Genomic DNA, 24,898 nt, shown 5'->3' with positions numbered 1-24,898 from the left:
ACGTTCTGCGGATCTCTTCATTTTTCTAAGTAATGGTATATCTTGCTTCTTCCCTTTTCTATTCAAATCCTGGAAATGCTCTTCAACGTCCAATTAACATCCAACTTTGAGATTAACAATCTTTTAGATCTCTCACAGTCCAGCTTCAGGCAAGACTGCTTTGCTGGAAGCCACGGATGACTTCAGGTATAGTCTGGATCAGGGAATACTTGCGACCCTCATCCTGCTGGCCGCTGGCACAGTATTACATGCTATACTAATTAACTGTCTGCATGAGGTATGTATTCAGTAAGCCCTTTAGTGGTTCCAGGCCTTCCTTTTGCATATAACTCATCCATCAAGCACCACTGAAAAAACGGCAAAGCAAACCTGGCAGCAAGAAGGCCTCATGGTTCAACGATGATCTCAAGAAGTCCAAGAAACTCTGCCGCTCCCTTGAAAAGGCCTGGAAAAAAGACCCAACCACCAGCACCAAGGTCGCCTTCAAAAACGCCACCCGCACTCACCACCAACTGATCCGAAAAGCCAAGAAAACAGCATTCAAGGATCGACTTGACAACAACGCCCACAACAGCAAGGAACTGTTCAACATCGTCAAGGAATTTTCCAATCCCTCGGCCAACTCCAACGACATCACCCCCTCTCAAACCCTCTGCGACTCCCTAGCATCATTTTTCCACAACAAGATTGCAGACATCCACAACAGCTTTGACAACCAACCCGGAAATCAACCCACCCTACCATTTGCTGATCATCTTCCCCCCGTGAACATTCTCAACGACTGGAACCCAATCTCCACTGAGGACACCATCCGCCTGATGAATTCAATCCACTCAGGATCCCCCACAGACCCATGCCCTCACCACATCTTCAACAAAGCAGACTCCGTCATAGCTCCGCACCTCAGAGACGTCATCAACTGCTCCTTCAACTCCGCCACCTTCCCGGAAGACTGGAAACACGCTGAACTCACCGCCCTTCTGAAAAAACCAACAGCGGACCTCACCGAACTCAAAAATTACCGCCCCATTTCGCTTCTCCCATTCCCGGCCAAAGTCATCGAGAAAGCTGTCAACAACCAGCTCGCCGCCTTCCTCGAAGCCAACAAATCCCTCGACCCCTCACAATCTGGCTTCCGAGCAAAACACAGCACTGAGACCGCCCTCATCGCAGCAACAGACGACATTCGAACGCTACTAGACAATGGAGACACAGTCGCCCTCATCCTCCACGACCTCTCCGCAGCCTTTGACACAGTCTGCCACAGCACCCTCCTACAACGCCTCTATAACATCGGAATCCAAGGAAAAGCACTTGAATGGATCACCTCGTTCCTCACCGGAAGAACCCAGAGAGTCCGCCTTCCTCCATTCAAGTCCGAGGCCTCTGAAGTCATCTGCGGCGTACTACAAGGATCCTCACTCAGTCCCACCCTCTTCAACGTATATATGAGCCCCCTCGCGGCCATCGCACGCCAACACAACCTCAACATCATCTCTTACGCGGACGACACTCAACTGATCCTCTCTCTCACCAATGACCCCAGCATCGCCAAAACTAACCTACACGAAGGAATGAAAGAAGTTGCCGAATGGATGAAACAAAGCCGTCTGAAACTGAACTCAGACAAAACAGAAGTCCTCATCTTAGGTACATCCCCCTCTGCATGGGACGACTCCTGGTGGCCGGAAGCCCTCGGAAAAGCACCCATCCCGACAGACCACGCACGGAACCTAGGCGTCATCCTGGATTCTTCACTCTCAATGAACAGACAAGTCAGCGCCGTATCTTCTTCCTGCTTCAACATTCTTCGCATGCTCAGAAAAACATTTCGCTGGATCCCCTCCGATACAAGGAAAACAGTCACCCACGCTCTGGTCACGAGCCGACTGGACTACGGAAACACCCTCTACGCGGGTACTACCGCAAAACTCCAGAAGAAACTCCAACGAATCCAAAACGCCTCAGCCAGGCTCATATTAGACCTCCCACGCAACTAACACATCTCTGGTCACCTTAAAGACCTCCACTGGCTACCCGTCAATAAGAGGATCACTTTCCGACTGCTTACCCACGCACACAAATCACTCTACGACATCGGACCAGACTGCCTCAACTCACGACTGTCCTTCTACACCCCCTCCCGCCAACTACGTTCTTCCAACCAAGCCCTCGCCATTGTACCTCGCATCAACAAGACCACCATGGGAGGCAGATCCTTTTCATACCTGGCTGCTAAAACATGGAACTCACTCCCCGCTTACCTTCGCCTTACCCAGAACCACCTAGCGTTCAGAAAGCAACTTAAAACGTGGATATTTGACAAGTAATCATCCTTCCCTTTCTAAGCGCCTTGAAACCCTCTGGGTATGTAGTGCGCTATACAAATCCTATGACTTGACTTGACTTGACCATTCAAGTTGGACCCAGCCTCCATTAACATGGAGTCCCTCAAAAATCCTCATTAAGTTGACCCCTTCCAACATTTATATAGCCCCTTTGGATGGCATCATCAGAGCATGTGGTTTTGAAATTGTATCTGTTAGACTTGGCATCTTTGTTGTGATTTCCTCTGACTTTTTTGCCTCTCCCTCCTGCATTTTTGACTGTGTGATGGATTTTGTTTTTGCTGTCTTCGATACCTGGGTACTTTGCCACTGCTGATCAGTGTCTAAGTGCAGTGCTCCCTGTGTAAATTGTCAATATGACTGATTATCTATAATTGGCATATTTGATTAACTGGCAAGTCCCTAATAAAGTGCACTGAGGGTGCCAGGGCCTGTAAATCAAATGCTACTAGTGGGCCTGCAACACTGATTGCGCCACCCACTAGTAGCCCTGTAAGTCTATCTCAGGCCTACCACTGTGTGTCTGCGCACGTAGTTTTAAACTGTCATGTCGACCTGGCAAGTACACCCACTAGCCAGACCTCAACCTTCCCTTTTCTTACATATAAGGCACCCCTCAGGAAGGTCCAAGTTACCCCCATGGCAGGGTGCAGTGTATGTAAAAGGTAGGACATGTGCTGGTGTGTGTTTTACATGTCCTGATAGTGAAATAATGCAAATTTCGTTTTCAGAATTGAAAGGCTAACAGTCCCATAGGCCAGTGGTTCCCAAACTTTTTTGACCTGTGGCTCCCCTGACCTAATCGGCAGTTGGCCGTGGCTCCCCACCATTTTTTTTACCGGTGGGTGGGTGGGTGGTGTGTACCTCCTGTTATATTCCTTAAAGTATTTGGGACGCAATGAAGGTATTGTATTGTATTGGTTGGAATGCTTGAATTATTAATCTCATCCACTCGCTGCATCCCAATCCATCGTTTTTTCCCCCAACAGAGTACCTGGTCCCAAACCCTTATTTATGCCAGCTGCTGCTTTCAGTACCTTTTGGTACTGAGACCCGCTCTGAGAAAATGGAACATTGAGTTTGGTCTGTCGTAATCAGTATCCCTAGCCTTATTTTTACACTAAAAAGGTCTGTCCTTCCATCTGTGTGCCCATCTATATCCAAACATATTCAACCATTTGCACACCTATCCACCATATATCCTTCCGTCCATCATTTCACTCATCCATCCCTCCAACCACCCTTTCACTCATCCATCCATTATTCATCTACCCACCCTTTCACCCCATCCATCTGTACAATCATCCATGCATCCACTCTTCCACCCAGCCATCCATTCACTTACTCATCCATCCACCCATTCACTTACTCATCCATTCACCCAGTCATTTATCCTTCCACCCATTCACCCTTTCAGTCATTCATCCTCCCTTTCTCTCTCCATCCCCCTTTCACTTATCCATCCATATACCCACCCATTTACTCACCCATTCATGAATCCATCCATTGATCCTATTACTCATCCATTCTTTCACTCATCCAACCATCCGTTCACTCATCCAGCCATCGGTTCTCTCATCCATCCACCCTTTTACTTCACTCATCTATCCATCCTTTTGTCCATCTACCCCCTTTCACTAACTCATCATTCCTTACATCCACACTTTCACCCATCCATCCATTCACCATTTCACTTATCAATTCATCCATCCACCCATTCACTTGCCCATCATCTACCCTTTCATTCATCCACCCATCCATCCTTTCACACACCCATCCACCAATTCACTCGCCCATCAGCTGCCCTTTCACTCATCCATCCATCCTTTCACACACCCATCCACACTTTTACCCAACCATCTACCCTTCCACCCATCCATCTACCTTTCCACCCATACATCCATCTATTTACCTTTTCTCTCATCCATACTTCCACTCATTCACTCATCCATCCATCCTTTCTTTCATCATCTATCCATTCTCCCTTTCAGTCATGCATTCATCCTTTCAGTAATCCATCCAGACATTCACCTTTTCCTTCACTTATTTACTCACCCACCTTTCCACATTAAGAGCTGAGCCTTTGTCTGCAAAGTTGCAGGCAGAAGAGTCCCATCAAGAACGAACTACAGCAAGGGGTGGGGTGCGGTGGGGGAGAGTTCCCTATGCCCCTGCACATAGGCAGACTGAAAACGTAGAAGTCATGCATGATGCACAGTGCTAGGATGTGAGGTTACTGTAACATGGTGTTGTTTCCAGGGCTTTAAGTGGTGTAAAAAAACTGGGGGGTCTCTTCAAAGGGGGTGTTTGATGTAATTAAGAGCGCAGCTTAAAACACCTAGGCTAAAAATATGCGCTTAGCATAGTGTTCTGCCTCACTGGTATTATGTTGTCTCTGTCATTGCATCCAGATATATAATACAGCAAGTATCATTACACCCCAACAAGCCAGGACTATTGGCTTTGTCAATGGTTGCTAGTTCCTTAAAAAAAAAAAAGGAGCAACCATGGCTTTGTTGAATACAATATTGAAAATACTTCAGTTCTAAAATGACAGGACAGTGAGAGAACGAAAACCTGTTCTTTTAAACTTATTTTACAGGCTTCTTTGAATGAAGTGTTTTCTAACGTTGCAGCATGGGCGTTTTACTTTTTATCGTACAGAATGCCCTTCTGTACTCTGAGGCAGGAGGAGGCCGCCACATGGTGTCACACCCCCATCCTGCCCCATTGTCATTCAGTAAGTGGTAGTCAGCGGCATACTGAATGACAATGGGCGGGAGGGGCTGCTCTTGTGCTCCTGGAGGAGTGCGAGGTGCCTCCAGCAGCGGGGGTGAGGCCTCTCACAGGGTGCAGCGCTGCTCCCTGTGATGGCCAAAATTACAGATAAAAGGCCCGTGGTCACCCTAGTGTGCGCGGCGCCCCTGGCACCTCATTACGGCGGACTGGGGCGCCGCGGCGCACAGTTTGGGAACCACAGCCATAGGCTAACATGGGAGTGGCTTTGTAACATTTATACAAGTATAACTTTCCATTGGGACAAGACAGAGAAGGAAAATGCTACTTAACAGTATGCATCTGTTCTTGGCATGTAGATTTGTATACTTATGCATTGATCGCCATGTGGAGTTGGACTCGGATGTTGGCACTTTGTTTTTGTCTTGGAAGAAGTCTTTGTAGTCACGAGGTAGGTGACTCCTCCTTAGGACGATAGTGCGCATGGGCATCAACTCCATCTCCAGATTGTTTTACCATGGAGGGTTATGATGGAGTTAGTAAGAAATATAAAAGGATGTCCATGTGTAGTGTATCTAAGTAAGATGATACTGGAACAGATAGAGGTACCTGGGGAGGTGGGTGGGCGTATACGAATCTACAGCTCTACATGCCAAGAACAGATGCATACTGTTAAGTAGCATTTTCCGTTCCAGGCATATGAGCTGTAGATTGTATACTTATGCATAGACTACACAGCAGTTACCTCTTTAGCGGTAGCTACCTGTATCTGTTGCAGTGGTTTGAATAAGTGTTCTTAATACCCTGGCCCACACTAGCTTGTTGTTTTGCTTGTACGTCTACGCAATAGTGTTTTGTGAACGTGTGTGGTATAGACCAAGTAGCTGCTTTTCAGATGTCATCTAGGGGAATGTTCCCTAAGAATGCCATAGATGCCCCTAGTTTACATGTGGAGTGAGCTCTAGGGGGACTGGTTAAGGTGCGTTTGGCTTTATAATAGCATATTTGGATGCATTTAACAATTCACCTACACTCCCTGTTTTTAAGAAAGGATTGCCTTTATGAGGTGGGGAGAAAGCCACAAAAAGTTGTTTAGTCTTTCTAAAGGATTTTGTTCTTTCGCTGTACTAAAGTATCGCTTTTTTCACGTCTAGCGTGTGAAGAGCTTGTTCTGCTACTGAGTCTGGTAGAGGGGAAAGCACTGTGAGTTCTATCGACTGGTTAAGGTGGAAAGCAGCCACGACTTTAGGTAGAAATTTTGGGTTAGTCTTAAGAACCACTTTGTTATAATGGATTTGTAGAAATGGTTCTTGTATGGTTAATGCCTGTGGTTCATTGACTCTTCTGAGAGAGCTGATTGCAACCAGGAAAGCTACTTTCCAGGTGAGAAATTTTAATTCGCATTTATGCATAGGATCAAATGGAGGACCCATGAGTCTGGTAAACCACATTTAAGTTCCATACTGGAGAGGGTGGAACTCCAGGTGGAATTATTCTTTTAAGTCTTCCATAAAAGCTTTGATAGCTGGTACCCTAAACAAAAACAAGTGTTATCTGTTTTGGAGATAGGCTGCTATTGCAGTGAGATGTAGTCTAATGGATGTATACGCCAAGGTTACATTGTTGTAGATGCAAAAGGTAACAGATGATGTTTTGAACAGAAGCATCCAGTGGGTTGATTTGGTTATTTGTACAGTAAATTACAAATCTTTTCCGCCATGCGGCATAGCAAACTCTGGTGGCAGGACGTCTAGCCTCTTTAATGAGGTTCATGCAGTCTGACGGGAGATTGAGGTAGCCAAACTCTAAGACTTCAGGTGCCAGATCACAAGGTTTAGTTGACTGGGATATGGATGCCTTATCTGTCCATGGTTCTGAGTGAGAAGCTTGGTTGAGAGGCGTAGCTTTTGATGAGGAACTACTGATAGTTCCAACAGGATTGTGAACCATGGCTGTCTGGCCCATTTGGAGCAATTAGGATCATTGTGAGGGAATGCTGTTTGAGCTTCCGAACAACTAGCGGAATGAGTGGGAGAGGCGGAAAAGCGTAAGCAAATTTGCCTGACCACTTCATCCATAGCGCATTACCTTTGGACAATGGGTGTGGATACCTGGATACATTTTGCGTTTTGGTGTGGGGCTAACAGGTCTATTTCTGGATGGCCACACATTTGAAAGAATGGAAACAGGACTTGATTCGTGGATCTGCTGTCTTTCACGACTGAGCAGATCTGCAATCTGATTGTGTACCCCTGGGAGGTGTTCTGCAAGGAGATATATGTTTTGCAGAATGGCCCATCTCCATATGCTTTGAGATAGGTGTGAAATCTGCAGAGAGTGTGTTCCACTGTTTTTTTATGTAATACATTGCTGTCATGTTGTCTGTATGGACCAGGACAGCTTTGCCTACGAGGTGAAGTTAAAAAGACTTTAATGTTAGGGAGATGGCTAAAAACTCCAGGCAATTTATGTGGAATTTTTTTTGCTGAGTGGGCCATATGCCCTGAATGGTATGATTTTAAAGATGAGCTCCCCAGCCGGTGAGCGATGCGTGTGCTGTTAGCACTATCTGTGGAACCGTTTCGAGGAACCGCTGCCCTTTGGAAAGGTTTTGTGTGTTTCCACCACTGCAGAGAGCGATGTATGCTGCTGTTCACTAACACCAGATCTGTTAGCTGGCCTTGAGCCTGGTTCCACTGACGTGCTAAACACTCCTGTAAGGGACGCATTAGAGTCCTGCATAAGGGACAATGAGAATGCAGGAGGCCATCATCCCGATTAGCTGCATGAACACTCGAGCTGTTAGTGAGTGTTTAGGTTGAAATTTAGCTATGAGAGCTTGTATGGTGCTTATCCTGACTGGGTTGGGGTATGCTAGAGCTTTTGACGTGTCTATCGAAGCCCCTAGATATTGCTGTATGCTGGACGGTTGGAGGTGGGATTTAGGGAGGTTTACAGTGAATCCCAAGTCGTGAAGCAGTTGGATTGTTTTGTGTGTGTGTGTTGCACACAGCTGCTGTGTGACTTGGCTTTTATGAGCCAGTCGTCCAGATAAGGGAAGACATGAATGTGCTGTCTTCGTAAGTGGACTGTAAACTACTGCAAGTCACTTGATGAAGACCTTGGGTGCTGTGGTGACCCCGAATGAGAGGACTTTGAATTGGTAGTGTTGACTGTCTACCACAAACCTGAGATATTTCCTGTGAGCAGGGTGAATGGGAATGTGAAAGTAGGCGTCCTTTAAATCAAGAGTGGAGAGAAAGTCGCCCTGCTGAAGCACTGGGAGAACGTGTTGGAGAGTGACCATGTGGAAGTGATCCGATTGAATGTAGAGGTTTAGAGTTCGGAGGTCCAATATTGGCCTGAGAGAGCCGTCCTTTTATGGAATAAGGAAATAGAGGGAGTAAACCCCTGCGCCTTGATGAGGCAAGGGGACTGATTCTATTGCATGTTTTTGTAATAGAGAGAGAACCTCTTATTTGAGAAGTGTCAGATGTTCAGAGGACATTGGACTTTGTCTGGGAGGAAAATTTGGGGTAGTAGATGTGAGTTCCAAGCAATACTGGATAATTTGTCTCACCCACTTGTCTGTTGTGATGGAATTCCAGACAGGTAGGAACTGTGAGAGACGTCCCCCTTCAGGAGTGGGATGATCAGGGGAAGTCACTGTTTGGTGGTAGGGGAGTTGCGGTTGTTGTTGTCGCAACCTCTTACTCTACCATTATTGCCTCTGAAGCCTCTGCGAAAGTATCCTTTGGAGGACGTTTGAGTGGGGCTTTTATAGGAAGAAGAGGAATGTTCTGAGCTAATGGTTTTGGAGCTGGCCCTGTAGAAAGAGCGACAAAGAGAACCTCTAGGGGAAGGCAATTGTAAGGCCCTCATGGACTTAGCAGAGTCTGTATCTTTTTTCATTTTTTCTAAAGATGTGTCGACTGGGTGTCCGAAAAGATGCTTTTGATCAAAGGGCTGATTAAGAATAGCAGATTGCACCTCCTGCTTGAATCCGGAAATTCGGAGCCAAGCGTGCCAGCGTAACGCAACACTAGTGTTAACGGCACGAGATGCGGTATCAGCCGTGTCCAGCGCACATTTAATTGAGGTGTTTGTGATCATGTTTAAGGTTGTTGACTTTTTGTTTGTACTGGTCAGGAACGTGTTGCATGAGCTGTTCAAGCTCGTCACAGTGAGCCCTGTCGTACCTGGCCAATAAAGCTTGGGCATTTGCAATCCGCCAATGGTTTACGGCCTGTGAGGCAATACGTTTACCAGATGCATCTATTAGCTTAGACTCCTAATCAGGAGGAGGGGTGTCACCTGTACTTTGTGAGTTTGCCCTCTTGCGTGCATTAGATACCACCAGAGAATCCAAAGGGACCTGACCTTTATTGTAAACTGGGTCATTGGGAGCTGCCTTACACCTTTTGTCTATCTGGTGTTGAGAATCCTGGTTCACACAGGGTCCTTACAAACTTCTGGGGCATGTTTATTTATTTTTTTTTATTTTTTTATTTATTGAAAGTTTTATATAGCGCGAACAAGACCCGTGGGTATCAGAGTGCTTCACATAAAAGTAGGTTGAATATTAACAAGATGATAACCATTAAACAAACAGATAGATATGAGATAGAAAATTATATGGCTATAGTGAGTGCTTAAGTAACTACATTCCACTCAAGTTAGTCGATTATAATACGAATTAACTTTACAGCATGAGGTTATGTCATTTGTCATTTTCGTCATACCTATGAGGTAGCGGTTATATAGTTTCAGGATGTGAGAGAACTGTATGAATTAATTTTGACATGAGGTAGCAATTGGTATACAGTTTAGTTACAAAAGGAAAGTCGACAGTTTCAAACCATCATTTATCTTTTCATCTAATTCACAACAGTTCTTCCCTTTCTGATGACGAAAGTATTTCGATTGAGGATAGAATTCGATCTCATAGTGAAACATAACCTTGTCTATATAAGGTATTTACTCATTAAGAAGCTCTTCACTTCTCGCTTAAATGTTGAGGTATTAGGAATCTTCCTAAAGCTTGGAGGCAGTGAGTTCCAAATCCTGGGGGCAGCTCCTGTGAACGCTCTGTCATAAGTTTTTTTCTTTCTGAATATGGCTGGGCGCAGCACCAACTCTTTGGCACTCCTGGCCGGTCTGTTGCCTCCTGATAGCTCAATTTTCTTGAATAGGTATCTAGGAGTATTGTGGTGGAGTGCTCTATGGGTGATACATGCTATCTTTAGTTGAATTCTGGCCTCATAGGGTAGCCAATTTAACGCTTTCAGGTGAGGAGAGATGTGGTCAAACTTCCTAGATCCGGTGATGAGTCTCGCCGCAGCATTGAGGCAGGCTTTTAGTGGTGCTGTGGATGTTTTTGGTAAACCTGCTAAGGTGGTGCAACCATATTCAATCCTAGAGATGACTAAAGATTGGATTGCCAGTTTCAGATCTGCTTCAGAGATGGATGGTTTCAATTTTCTTAGGTAGTTCAGGTGGAAGCGGGCGCTTTTTGCCATTGAATTAATATGAGCTTTTATGTCGAGATTCTCGTCTAAAGTGATTCCTAGCGACTTAGCTGAGTTGACTAGAGTCGGGGTGCAGTTGAGCGCAGTCACCAACTTGGTCCATTCCTTTATTTCCGTGACGCACTTTGGTGGAGAGATTAGTAAGAACTCTGTTTTTTGAGCATTTAGCTTCGGATGATTGGTAGTTAACCATTGCAGTGTCCTTTTTAATGTTTCATTCATTAGCTCAATGTCTTCAAGGAAGGCGATCTTTATATATATTTGCGTGTCATCCGCATACATATGATAAGATATCTGTGAGTTTCTGAGAATTGTTGTAAGAGGTTCGACATACAAGTTAAACAGATCAGGGGATAATGTCGATTCTTGTGGGACTCCGATTGAGTTAGGGCATGATGGTGAAATTGAATGATTGACCAGGAAACGTTGTGTTCTGCTCCCTAGGAAAGATTCGAACCATTTCAGCACATTTCCAGACACTCCCATCCTGTCCTGTAGCCTGGCCAGTAATGCTTCGTGATTTACTGTGTCAAATGCCGATGACAGGTCCAGGAGAATTAGCAAGCATGCTTGATTTCGATCAAGAGCCTGTAGCGCGTCGTCAATAATATGGAGGATCGCTGTTTCCGTGCTATGCCCCGATCTGAATCCTGATTGGCATTCATCTAGTAGGGAGAACTTAGGGATGTGTTGGCTCAGTTGGCCCTGCACACATTTCTCAATTAGTTTGGCCAATAGAGGGATGTTGGTCACTGGTCGAAAGTTATTCGGGTCTGTAGCATCTGCAGTCAGTTTTTTGATCAATTGAACAACTTGACCAGTTTTTAGACAGTCTGGGAGGGTCCCTTGTGACAGTGATGCATTTATTATTTTGGTCCAGATTGGCACCACAACATGGCTGATTTCTCTTAAGCATTTCGCGGGTAGGGGATCTTGGTAGTGGTTGTTAGGTTTGATTTTCAAGATCATTTTGGCGATCGTGTTTTGATTGTATAATTCGAATGTGTCCCAGTTTGCCTTGTTTTTTGTTTTGCTACACACTGTAGTTGAGTTGGGATCGTTCGTAGTCAATGGTTGAATGGGGAGGTTATTTGCTGCCCTTAAGAGCTCCGTTTCAAGCGCTTTGGCTTTTTCCGTGAAAAATGTAGAAAATTCCTCGCTACTTATGGATGTTTTTACATTTTCATGAGCTGTTTTGGTTAGTTTGTTTGATTGTTGTTTCAGGATTTCAAACAGTTTCCGTGGTCTGTTTTTGGCATTATCCAGTTCCGATCTTATGAATTCCTTTTTGGAGTTGATGATCTTTTTGTTATATTGGTTTCTAATTTTTCTGAAGGGCTTTCAGCTCAGGGGATGATGGGTGTTGTCTCCATTTTCTTTCGGCCATTCTTAGTTTGCGCCTATCTTCGTTCAGTGATCCGTCAAACCATGGATTTTTCTTCTTCTCTGTTATTCTTTTTAGTTTTAATGGCAGGGTGTTGTTGACGATATTCCCGACTGAGGTTATATAATGCTCTGTCAACTCGTTTGCATTCTGTAAGTTGCTGGGTGGCTTTAAGTCTCTCTCACAGCTTTCTACTAGTAGCTCAATATTAGCCTCTCTTGTGTCTCGAATCCATTTTTTGAAATTGGCAGGTTGAACGGTCTTGCCCTTTTTCAATATGGGTATCCGGAATGTTATTGCATAGTGGTCCGACCAGTCACATGGGGCTATTGAGAGGATTGATGTATTTTTGATATCTGAAATAATCCAGTCAAGTGTTGCTCCTTTTGAGTGTGTAGGTTCCGTGCATGCTTGGTTGAGTTTTAGCTCAGCAAGGAAATCCTTAAGCGTGTTGACTAGTTTGTCATTGCAGTCATCCCAATGTAAGTTGAAATCTCCTAAGAATATGTTATTGGCATTCGTGTTAGAGTTGTTCGTAATGATCTCCATTAACTGTTCTATGAACTTAGCGTTCTCTCCTGGTGGGTGGTAAAATGCATGTAGATTGGATCTTTGATTCGTTGCTGATTTTATATTGAGACCTAAGTATTCGCAAGATTCTAGAGGGTCAGATTGAATTTGATTGACCTCTATCTCTGATCGGTGAATGCAGGCAATTCCTCCTCCTGACTTTCTTGGTCTATCTAGTCTCACAATGTTATATTCAGGTGGTACTAAGAGATCCATGGTTGGAGATGATGATTCCGATAGCCACGTTTCTGTAAGGATTGCCAGATCAATTTCCTTGTTGATGATGAGGTCTGCTATGTCTGACGCATGTTTTGTAGCCGATCGACAGTTGGGTAGGAGGCATGTCAGTTGTTGACACCCCCGCGCCGCACAGCCACCAGCTGCTGCGTGTGCCCCTTGCCTGCCCTCTGCCTCGCTGCTGCCTCGTTTGCCGGTTGCCGGCTGCCTCCGCTGCGGTTGTTTTTGCCTTATTTTGTCTGTAATTTGTGCCTGTATTTTTTTATTTCATTTTGCCTGTGTTTTGGTTTCCTTCCTTGTTGTCCGCCTACCTCGCCGCCCTCCGCCCTCCCTTCCCGCCACCGCCGCTTTTCCCCGCCCCATTTTCTATTCTGTACCCTCCCCGCTCCCGCCTCCCAGCTGCTCCGCCCACCCGCGCACTTGGCCTTAAATGGCGACCGTGCGACGCAGGTGAGTGTGACCCACTTGTGGGACACCCCCGCGCCGCACGGCCACCAGCTGCTGCGTGTGCCCCTTGCCTGCCCTCTGCCTCGCTGCTGCCTCGTTTGCCGGTTGCCGGCTGCCTCCGCTGCGGTTGTTTTTGCCTTATTTTGTCTGTAATTTGTGCCTGTATTTTTTTTATTTCATTTTGCCTGTGTTTTGGTTTCCTTCCTTGTTGTCCGCCTACCTCGCCGCCCTCCGCCCTCCCTTCCCGCCACCGCCGCTTTTCCCCGCCCCTTTTTCTATTCTGTACCCTCCCCGCTCCTGCCTCCCAGCTGCTCCGCCCACCCGCGCACTTCGCCTTAAATGGCGGCCGTGCGACGCAGGTGAGTGTGACCCACTTGTGGGACACCCCCGCGCTGCACGGCCACCAGCTGCTGCGTGTGCCCCTTGCCTGCCCTCTGCCTCGCTTGCCGGTTGCCGGCTGCCTCCGCTGCGGTTGTTTTTGCCTTATTTTGTCTGTAATTTGTGCCTGTATTTTTTTTATTTCATTTTGCCTGTGTTTTGGTTTCCTTCCTTGTTGTCCGCCTACCTCGCCGCCCTCCGCCCTCCCTTCCCGCCACCGCCGCTTTTCCCCGCCCCTTTTTCTATTCTGTACCCTCCCCGCTCCCGCCTCCCAGCTGCTCCGCCCACCCGCGCACTTGGCCTTAAATGGCGACCGTGCGACGAAGGTGAGTGTGACCCACTTGTGGGACACCCCCGCGCCGCACGGCCACCAGCTGCTGCGTGTGCCCCTTGCCTGCCCTCTGCCTCGCTGCTGCCTCGTTTGCCGGTTGCCGGCTGCCTCCGCTGCGGTTGTTTTTGCCTTATTTTGTCTGTAATTTGTGCCTGTATTTTTTTTATTTCATTTTGCCTGTGTTTTGGTTTCCTTCCTTGTTGTCCGCCTACCTCGCCGCCCTCCGCCCTCCCTTCCCGCCACCGCCGCTTTTCCCCGCCCCTTTTTCTATTCTGTACCCTCCCCGCTCCCGCCTCCCAGCTGCTCCGCCCACCCGCGCACTTGGCCTTAAATGGCGACCGTGCGACGCAGGTGAGTGTGACCCACTTGTGGGACACCCCCGCGCTGCACGGCCACCAGCTGCTGCGTGTGCCCCTTGCCTGCCCTCTGCCTCGCTGCTGCCTCGTTTGCCGGTTGCCGGCTGCCTCCGCTGCGGTTGTTTTTGCCTTATTTTGTCTGTAATTTGTGCTTGTATTTTTTTATTTCATTTTGCCTGTGTTTTGGTTTCCTTCCTTGTTGTCCGCCTACCTCGCCGCCCTCTGCCCTCCCTTCCCGCCACCGCCGCTTTTCCCCGCCCCTTTTTCTATTCTGTACCCTCCCCGCTCCCGCCTCCCAGCTGCTCCGCCCACCCGCGCACTTCGCCTTAAATGGCGACCGTGCGAACGCGCAGCGGTCACGCGCAGCGGGCGCGCCGATTGTGCGCCGAAGGCGCGCCAAAGGTAAGCCCGTCTACGCCCGTCCGCGCCTGGACCGCGCCCAGTGCCAGGACCCCTGGCCCACGAGGACCCCGACCGACCCGCCTGACGTACTCCGCCGCCACCCTCACCGCTCTCAACACCGGCCGACTCCCAGAATGCCATCAAGCCACTCCACGACGTACCCACGGACCTTTCAGCTGCCACGCCTGCAAGTTCACCTGCATCCGGACCAGCCTCGCACCAGCACCCGCCAAGTCGAACACCAGCAGCACCCACCTCAAGTGCATCCTGCTCAACACCCGCTCCGTCCACAGACACGCCATCGAACTCTGGAACCTTCTAGACGCCACAGCCCCTGACGTTGCCTTCCTCACGGAGACCTGGATGAACGCCTCTTCAGCTCCTGACATCGCCATCGCTATCCCAGAGGGCTACAAGATCGTCCGGAGGGACCGAAACGCCAACCAGATGGGAGGAGGCATCGCCATCATCCACAGGAGCACCATCCGTCTCACGACCAGCACCGACAACACCCTGACCAGCGCCGAACACCTGCATTTACAGATCCACACCAACCCGAACACCACCCTCAGAGGCACCCTGATCTACCGACCCCCTGGACCACGCACGCAATTCAGCGAGGACATCGCCGACTTCGTCAGCCCGCATGCCCTCCCCTCCGCTGACTACATCCTCCTGGGAGACCTCAACTTCCATCTGGAGAACAACAACGACCGCAACACCAGCACCCTGCTCGACAACCTCGCCAACCTGGGACTCAAGCAACTGGTGTCCACCCCCACCCACCTCGCCGGACACACACTCGACGCAGTCTTCTCTTCCAGCACAGACATCGACTTTAGCCACGCCACAGAGCTTCAATGGACGGACCACAGCTGCGTCCACTTCACCTTCAAGAGAACGACGACCCACCAACACCAGCAACAGGCTGCCCGCAGAAGCTGGAACAAGATCACAGCAGACCAGCTCGCCACCTCCCTGAGCCAGCACCCTCCTGCCAGCTCAGCGAACCCCAGCCAGGCCGCCGACAACCTCACGAAGTGGATCAGCAACTGCGCGGACGAACTCGCCCCACTGAGGACCCCGCCTAGCAGACCCGGCAGCAAGAAGGCCCCATGGTTCACCGACGAACTCAAGAGCTCCAAGAAGAACTGCCGAGCCCTCGAGAAAGTCTGGAGAAGGGAACCGACACCGGACAACAGGACCTCCTTCAAACTTGCCACCCGGAAACACCACCAGCTGATCCGCGCCGCCAAGAAAACAGCATTCAAGGACCGGTTGGACAACAACGCACACAACTGCAAGGAACTCTTCAACATCGTGAAAGAGCTTTCCAACCCCAGCGCAGGAAACAACGACATCACCCCATCGCAAGACCTCTGCAACTCCCTCGCTTCATACTTCCACAACAAGATCGCGGACATACACAACAGCTTCAACAACCAACCAACGCACACCATGACCGAACAACCACCCCCCACCACCACCCTCCACGCCTGGACCCCGATCAGCACCGAAGACACCATCCGCACGATGAACTCCATCCACTCCGGATCACCGACCGACCCCTGCCCTCACCACGTCTTCAACAAGGCCGACGCTGTCATCGCACCCCACCTGCGAGACATCATCAACACATCCTTCGACACCACCATCTTCCCTGAGAGCTGGAAACACGCCGAACTCAGCGCTCTACTCAAGAAACTAACAGCGGACCCCACCGACCTCAAGAATTACCGCCCCATCTCGCTCCTCCCGTTTCCAGCCAAAGTCATCGAGAAGACCGTCAACAAGCAGATGGCCGCCTTCCTCGAGACGAACGGATCCCTCGACCCCTCACAGTCCGGCTTCCGAGCCAACCACAGCACCGAGACCGCTCTCATCGCCGCCACCGATGACATCCGAGCCCTGATGGACAATGGAGAAACAGCGGCCCTCATCCTCCTAGACCTCTCCGCGGCATTCGACACGGTCTGCCACCGCACCCTAGTACGACGCCTCAGCAACATCGGAATCCAGGACAAGGCGCTGGAATGGATCATCTCCTTCCTCGACGGAAGAACACAGAGAGTCCGCCTACCACCGTACAAGTCAGAGGCCTCCGAAGTCATCTGCGGCGTCCCCCAAGGATCATCTCTGAGCCCCACCCTCTTCAACGTCTACATGAGCCCCCTCGCGGCCATCGTACGCAAACACAACCTCAGCATAATCTCCTACGCCGACGACACCCAGCTGATCCTCTCCCTGACCAACGACCCCGCCGCCGCCAGAGCCAACCTGCACGAAGGGATGAAAGAGGTAGCCGAGTGGATGACGACCAGCCGCCTGAAACTGAACTCGGACAAGACGGAGGTCCTCATCCTGGGCTCCTCACCCTCCGCCTGGGACGACTCCTGGTGGCCTCCCGCCCTGGGCACCGCACCCAAACCGACAGACCATGCACGCAACCTGGGCTTCATCCTGGACTCCTCCCTCTCCATGACCAGGCAAGTCAACAACGTCTCCTCGGCGTGCTTCAACATCCTACGCATGCTACGGAAGAACTTCTGGTGGATCCCCTGGGAGACCAGGAAGACCGTCACCCAGGCCCTCGTCACCAGCCGACTGGACTACGGCAACGCCCTCTACGCCGGTACCACCACCAAGCTCCAGAAGAGACTCCAGCGGATCCAGAACGCCTCAGCCAGACTCATCCTCGACATCCCACGAACCAGCCACATCTCCGGACATCTGAGAGACCTTCACTGGCTCCCCGTCAACAAAAGAATCACCTTCCGCCTCCTCACCCACGCACACAAAGCCCTACACGACCAAGGCCCGAGCTACCTCAACAGCCGAGTCAACTTCTACGCTCCCAAACGCCACCTCCGATCAGCCAACCACGCCCTCGCCGCCGTCCCCCGCATCCGAAGAGCGACTACAGGAGGAAGGTCCTTCTCCTACCTGGCCGCCAAGACCTGGAACTCCCTCCCGACCGACCTGCGCCTGACCCAAGACCACCTCTCCTTCAGGAAGAAGCTGAAGACCTGGCTGTTCGAGCAGTAGCGGCCCCCCCCCCCCCAGCGCCTTGAGACCCTACGGGTATGTAGCGCGCTTTATAAGTGTCACTGATTGATTGATTGATTGTTTCCCAGAGTTCTTAATGTTCAGGGTTTCATGTTCGGAATCAAGCTGGACTTGTTGTAAGCTGTTATGGTTAAGTTTCCTATCGTTCTTTCTTGATGTTCTATTAGGATCAATCGGAACTGTTTTGATGTTCTCCACTTCCTCATGATCTGGCGATTCATAGGATCTGAGTAAGGCAAGGGCATCCTCCTTCGACAGGGCCTTCGTCCTATTTGGTCGGTTGATCCTACTCGCTAGTGACATGTCTATTTCGTTGCTCTTTCTATGTATGGAGTGTACAAGATCTTGAATATTCGTGATCTTAGAATGGGTGCTTGCTGTCATTTCCAGTATTTCTTCCATCGCTTGTAAAGTACTAATTGTGACTTGTGTCATGTTGCAGACTAGTTTCTGAAGATCATTAGTAGCCTTCTGGTTCCTGGTTAGTTTCTTAGGGATGGTTAGCCTGTGTGTCCGGGGGTTGTATGTCGCTTTTCTCTGTTTTCGATCTTTTCTTAGTGCCTCAGTCATTTCCTCTATATCCTCTGTTTGGTCGTCTGTTCCATTCCCTCTTGGGATGTTGTGTGAGTTGTCTGAGTTTTGTGAAGATAGGAGTGTTTTTGTAGGTGAGGTTCTACCTGGCTTTAGTATAGTATTAGAGGTAGGTAGCGCACGGTTGATATCTCCTATCTTATCTGTTTCTTGATTTACATCGAGTGGTTCGCTCGGCACCACTGTTTGAGCATGGCATTTAACATTGGCAGGATGTGCATGAATTTTTGCGAGGGTGCAAAGGATTCTAGCAAGAAATCTTCTAAAGGATTAGAATGTAATTCTACCCCGTGGTACTGGGCAGCCTTATTGATGAGTTGCAAAGCCAAAATTGTCATCTGTTCGTGATGGCCTAGATGGATAGAGGTCCGGGTCATTATGTGGGTCGGGATATGTGTTGTAGTCATCCCAAGGGTCTACGTTGTGTGGGATGGGATGTGCACATCATCATCCCAAACTGGATCTATATTCCCACCCCCATCAGTATGATCATCTTCATCATCTAGTGTTTAAGATGAAAAAGTATGTTGTGGGGAGTGTGGTGGAGAAATAAAGAGATTTGGATCAGCTCGAGGAGGAGAAGCTTTCGTTCCAAGGGTATTTCAGATTCTTATGAAGTGTCCAGTTTTCTGCTTTTTGGAGGCTTGGCGACGACGTTGCCAGTCTGTGGATCAATAAAAAGATTTTTTTGTTTTGGATCTGAAAACTCAGGTTAAGACTGTGTGGGTAAAATGTCTTTTTTAGGTGCTGAAGATTTTGGGTCCAAATGTTCTTTGGATCGAGTATCTGAGGTTTTCTGTGGGGTCTTGGACTCCTTAGATTTTGTTATAGGAGTATGAGACGCAATACTTTTTTTGGCTCCTACGATTTTCTCAGCTCCGAAGTTGTTTTTTGGTTCCGAATGTTTGTCCTTGGTATGTTTGGACATCGAAGGCTTTGGCATTAAGGCTGTCTTCGGTGCTGACGTAGAAGGGTGTGGCACATCTTTGTTCTTGTGCTTCAGTGCCGAAGATGCCTTTTTGGCATCGGAATGGAGCTGGCTCGAACACAAACCGGAAGGCTTATCTTTAGATTTCATAGCTGGGCCCGAGGGCGGGGCGTCTGAGCCATATTGACGGTTTCGACCCGAGCCAGAGGGAGAGAGTGTTACAGGAGCCTTAGGTTTGAGTTTTGGGAGAGGGGTTATGGTACTCATGGACCGCCGAGCCGGGGTGATTGTCTCCTCTTTGACGTCGGAGTCATCGGCCTCGGAAACGAAGACATCTTCTTCATCATCTTGTTGCTAAGGCTGGACATTGGAATTGGGAAACAACACTTATAACTCAACTTTTACAACGCACTACCTTTACAACAAAACTTTTACACACAACATCCATTACAACGCATGCCATTACAACGCAACCATTACGACGCAAGTCACTACAACGCATACCACTACAACGCATACCTTTACAACGCAGTCATTACAACGCATACCATTACAACGCATACCTACACTATCCAACACTTACCCTACTAGTGCACCCCCTGGAGTTAGAATAGTAATTTTTACCCCTACACTATCCAACACTTATCCTACTGTTGCACCCCTTGGAGTTAGAATAGTAATTTTAACTCCTACACTATCCAACACTTACCCTACTGTTGCACCCCCTGGAGTTAGAATAGTAATTTTAACCCCTACACTATCCAACACTTACCCTACTGTTGCACCCCCTGGAGTTAGAATAGTCATTTTTACCCCTACACTATCCAATACTTACCATATATGCAATGTAATGGTATGCGTTGTAATAGTATGCATTGTAAATGTAGTATGTGTTGTAGTGGAATGCGTTGTAAAGGTAGATTCAAAGATTTCGTTGTAATGGCATGCGTTGTAATGGAATGCGTTGTAATGGATGTTGCGGTGTAAAAATGCGTTGTAAAGGTATGCGTTGTAAAAGTATGCGTTGTAACGACATACGTCCATTGGAATCTGCTTCGAAGATGTCCGTAATCGAGCTGCTTCCCCAAGACATTTTGTGACGTTGAGTCCGAATGTCACAGATGGGTTTTTTTGACCTGCACGATGCACAGGCCTCGCAGTTCAAGTCTTCATGCTACTGGGAGAGGCAGAGATTACAAACCTCGAGCAAGTCCATGTGTGGGAACTTAGCACCACACCTGGGGCATTTTTTGAAAAGAGTCCTTTCCCTTGACTGCAGCCGTGGTCAGCGCAGGTAGACCCAACGGCACACGTCGAAGATCGAGGTCGAGGAGTTTGTTTTTAAAGATGCGAAAGGGAAACGCGATCCGGACAATACCGTCGAGTGGAGAGGGACTGCGCGTCGAAGCGGGGTTCGAAACCGACATGGACCCGGAGCGCAGCAAATCACATCCGAACCCGATGGCAGAAAAAAACTATCTGGAGATGGAGTTGATTCCCATGCGCACTATCCTATGCCTCGAACATGGAGTTTTGGGCTCTCTGAAATCAGAATTTAAAAACACATCTTTTTAGGGAGATGTTTGTTAAATTGTGTTTTGAAAATGCCACTTTTAGAAAGTAAAAACAACAATCGATGGACAGGGTGCAGAACAATGTTATACATTTATTCCAGTACAGAGATCTGACCTATATCCATAGTTTATTGCTCCCCATGCCATTTCAGTTTGAACCCAGCCATATGCAAATAAGTCTTGACCTTGCACCAAACGGGAACAGTCCAGCCCGAACTGATAGTTTCTTGTTTAACCATACTGTGTGCCTCTGCTGTTTGTGCATTGACTGTCTGGTTTTGGAGTGACAGGAGCTGGGGATGTGAATTCACTCTCTCTCAGCACATAAGTTCCTCACGTTCAGGAAAATGCTAAAAACTGCTCTCCTGATTTAACCCTATCTAAGTAGTTTTTATGCCCTGGGTGTCGGGGCAGCAGTTCTTTCATACTGACACCTGGATATACCTTCGGGGTGACTTAGGTGCAATGCAAATTCACTTAACGCAACATAACAAATAGATGGTAGGGATCTTGTGCACAGCGAGTCTCCAATGTAGCTGGACGTGTAAAAGCCACATACATCATACTTTCAACTTCATTACTCGCTGTACCTTACCACTGCATAAAGAAGACACCATGGCCTAAGTGGCTTAACAAAACATGCAGTCAACATTTTTATTCCTCCCAAATTTTGTGAGGGACTGTCTGAGAGTTATGATTGGAGTTATTTACCTCTTGCATAATATTACTGTACAATGCATGTTAATACATGTCAGTACAGAGTAGTGCAGCCTCTGAACAGCATTTGTATTATTCGGAGGCTTCAATATTTTTAATGATTCCCTTCTGTTGCTGACATCGGTGAACTCGACTATGTTTTAATTTATCATCCTTTCCTGTACCCACCCACGCAATTTGCCTTAATGTATGTTATAAGATGCTTACCGCCTACTCATTCCCTAACAAATGAAGGTGACAACTGATTACCCTAGACCAGCGGTTCTTAACCTGTGGTCTGGGGATAACAGGGGGGATGTGAAGCCTACTCTGATGTTCTGTGACTGCTTAGGAAATGAAATATTATTAACAGACTAATAAAGTGCATATGAATAAAGAAGCAAAATTGACAATTTTAAATTGTTCTTTAAATATAAAGGAATTTGAACTGGAGGCTCCAAATTAAGTTGGTATCCTCAGATTGATTCGTGAGATAGTGCAACAAACAAAATATAGTATGTACAATGAGTTGCCTTAATTGAATTTAAATAAAGTGCCAAACTTCCCATTGAATTTAAAATTGTGATTTATTTTTCTATTGGTTTGTGAATTAAATTAAATATTTACCGGCTTTCCAGTATTGACTAGGGGGGGAGGGCTGGGGGAGGGGCGTGTTAGGGGGTCGAAGGATTCCAACTGTTATTCAGTGAGGGTCCCCGGATTCCAGTAATGATTAAGGGGGTGTCCACAGACCTCAAAAGGTTAAAAGCTGCTGCCCTAGGTAACGAAATAGAAGTTATTCCTACTCACTATACACTTCATGCTCCTTCTCCTTCCCTATAACGTACGCATCAGTTGCATGGGGCCTTACTATAAGGTGAATATAAATAACCAATGATACCAGTTAAATAGTCTAACTACTCACTCGTCCTCATAATCTTCTGATTTGCAGCTACTTAATTGTTCCTGGATGTTCTTCTTCATGATTTCTTAAAATATTTGTGCTTCCTACACTTTTACACAGTACATCAGGTTTTTATAGATGATAGTTTATAACAAAACATACAAACCTAACCCACCGCAAGAGGTATTCATCGCTTGAGAGATGCAAACAAAAACTTTACAAATAATACATAAATGATAACTATGATGCAACAACTTCATTTATTATCATTATCATTAGCATTTAAGTCACAACTGTAATGCCGAATTGTTTAGAACTTTTCTGTATGAAAATCCTAAGAAAAACATTTTAAGTTAAAACGATAAAAAACATACTTGGAGAATAAGATATACACATTAAAGGTAAGAATCATACAGAAAGCTGATCGCTTACCTCAACTTTTTTATTAAGATCCTTGCATTCTTGTATTAAACAATCTTTGGTTCCGTAGAACAAATACACCGCCTAAGGAAACATTTTATAAGGTAAACAGTTTGCATCTCTAGTAGGTTTACATCATTATAGTATGAAAATAAATTAGCTAGATCTTGCTCTCTTTCTAGATGCAGTAGAATAATCTTTTCTCTGCAACTCTAACGCCTGGAATATACATGTCTATTTGATAGAACCTTTAAGTAACCATTGTAACGTTTAGGAACTTTAGCAAGTTAGCACACTACAAAATGCAATATCAAATAATAATAACATACATATGTTACTAAAAAATAAACCTTTGGTGTTGGATAATAGCTATATAGACAAAGGGCCCGATGTAGGTAAATCCCATTTACCGATTTTGAAATACCGAATCCTACCGATTCGGTATTTCAAAATCGGTAAATGGTATGTAGGTCCCAACATCTGGATTAGTTACCGAATCCTTAACAATTCTTTAATTACCGATTTGGTAAATACCGAATCGGTAATGCCCATTCATTCCAATGGGCTTTGAAGCCCATAGGAATGATTAGGCATTACCGATTCGGTATTTACCGAATCGGTAATTAAAGAATTCACAAGGGTGCAGGGGGTGTCACTTTGACACCCTCTGGCACCCCCAAAACAGGCACAGGTGCCATGTGGCAGGCATACCTGCCCTAAGGGCAGGTCTGCCTGTCACATGACATAGGTGTGCATGCACACATGTGCATGCACACCGGAATCGGTATTTTACCATGGATTTGTATTCCATGGTAAAATACCGATTCTGTAAGCCATGTGCAGAAGGTACATTGCCTACCTACATTGCATTTTCGGTAATTTTACCGAATCAGTAAATATTACCAAATCGGTAATTATTTTACCGATTCGGTACATATTACCGAATCGGTAAAATTACCGATTCGGTAATGATACCGATTCGGTAAAATTACCGAAAATGTGCCCCTACATCTCAATAGCCCTTTACCGATCGGAAACGGCCAAAAATCGGTATTTTCGGCCGATTCCGATCGGTAAAGGGCTACCTACATCTGGCCCAAAATAACACTGCTATTCTGGATGCACAAGGGGGACTTTATGTAAAAGTATATGTACAAGACAGAAGAGGATAATTTTTCTGGTGTTCTAGATAAAGTCATGTATTACATGGTGTAAGTGAGTAATACACCATTAGGATATGCCTTCTCCGCAATTCTTGTGATGCAGTGCTCGCAGTAGTAACGTTTTTATTATTATTTTTTTTTTAACTTTATTTTCCATTTTTACAATGTTGTACAATAAGAAGACATATGGAACAACATGAAAAAGGGAGTTCCCAATTATATAAAGGACCAAAAAATTCCAATAATAAATAGAAAGCGCCCACAGAACAGCTAAATATTTTTCAAATATTTATTCTCTTATTTATTTTCATAGAAAAATACATCAAGTTTAAATAATAGAGAGCAATACATACTTCATTTCATATAAATACATATCAAATAGTGCAACATCAGCCCAGGGACACGGAGAGCAATAAAAAATGGCACCCAAATCAATCACTCATTCTATCAACAACTGACTCATTCTCAAACCATTACATCCATACCAACTCAATCAACTACCACATTTCATCAGGCAAACGAGAGAAGTGCTGACGCGTGTTTCAGAAAAGTGCCAAAATGGGGAATTCCTTCATCAGGGCGCATATCATCAATGTAATGGTTAGCACGGTCTCTCAAGATCCGAGGACAACACGATATGAAAGAGTCCCAATCATTAATCAGGGCAGGGAAAGCGTACCCTAAGGCCTAGGAAATGGCAGCTTCCTATCAGGCTTCAAATTGGGAAAAAAACACAGGTGAAACACAGGCGATATCCTGAGGTTGATAGCGAGGGAGCGCAATTGAAGGTAGACATTTGAGAGAATCTAAATTTATAGTAGATCGATCAGGGTCGGTCA

At 46.9% G+C, this 24,898-nt stretch overlaps 1 protein-coding gene across 1 annotated transcript in view; it reads right to left on the bottom strand.

Annotated features, from left to right (window-relative positions):
- Nucleotides 1–24,898, bottom strand: part of DGKE (diacylglycerol kinase epsilon) — a 161,874-nt gene that overhangs the window by 50,970 nt on the left and 86,006 nt on the right. Inside the window, exon 8 of the mRNA XM_086930872.1 lies at nucleotides 22,909–22,980. Coding sequence (XP_086786998.1) covers nucleotides 22,909–22,980 — 72 coding nt within the window. The remainder of the gene's footprint in view (nucleotides 1–22,908; nucleotides 22,981–24,898) is intronic.

This window comes from Lissotriton vulgaris, chromosome 7, assembly GCF_964263255.1.
Source record: "Lissotriton vulgaris chromosome 7, aLisVul1.2, whole genome shotgun sequence".
NCBI classification, from domain to species: Eukaryota; Metazoa; Chordata; class Amphibia; order Caudata; family Salamandridae; genus Lissotriton; species Lissotriton vulgaris.
This window is presented reverse-complemented; position numbering and strand designations above follow the sequence as displayed.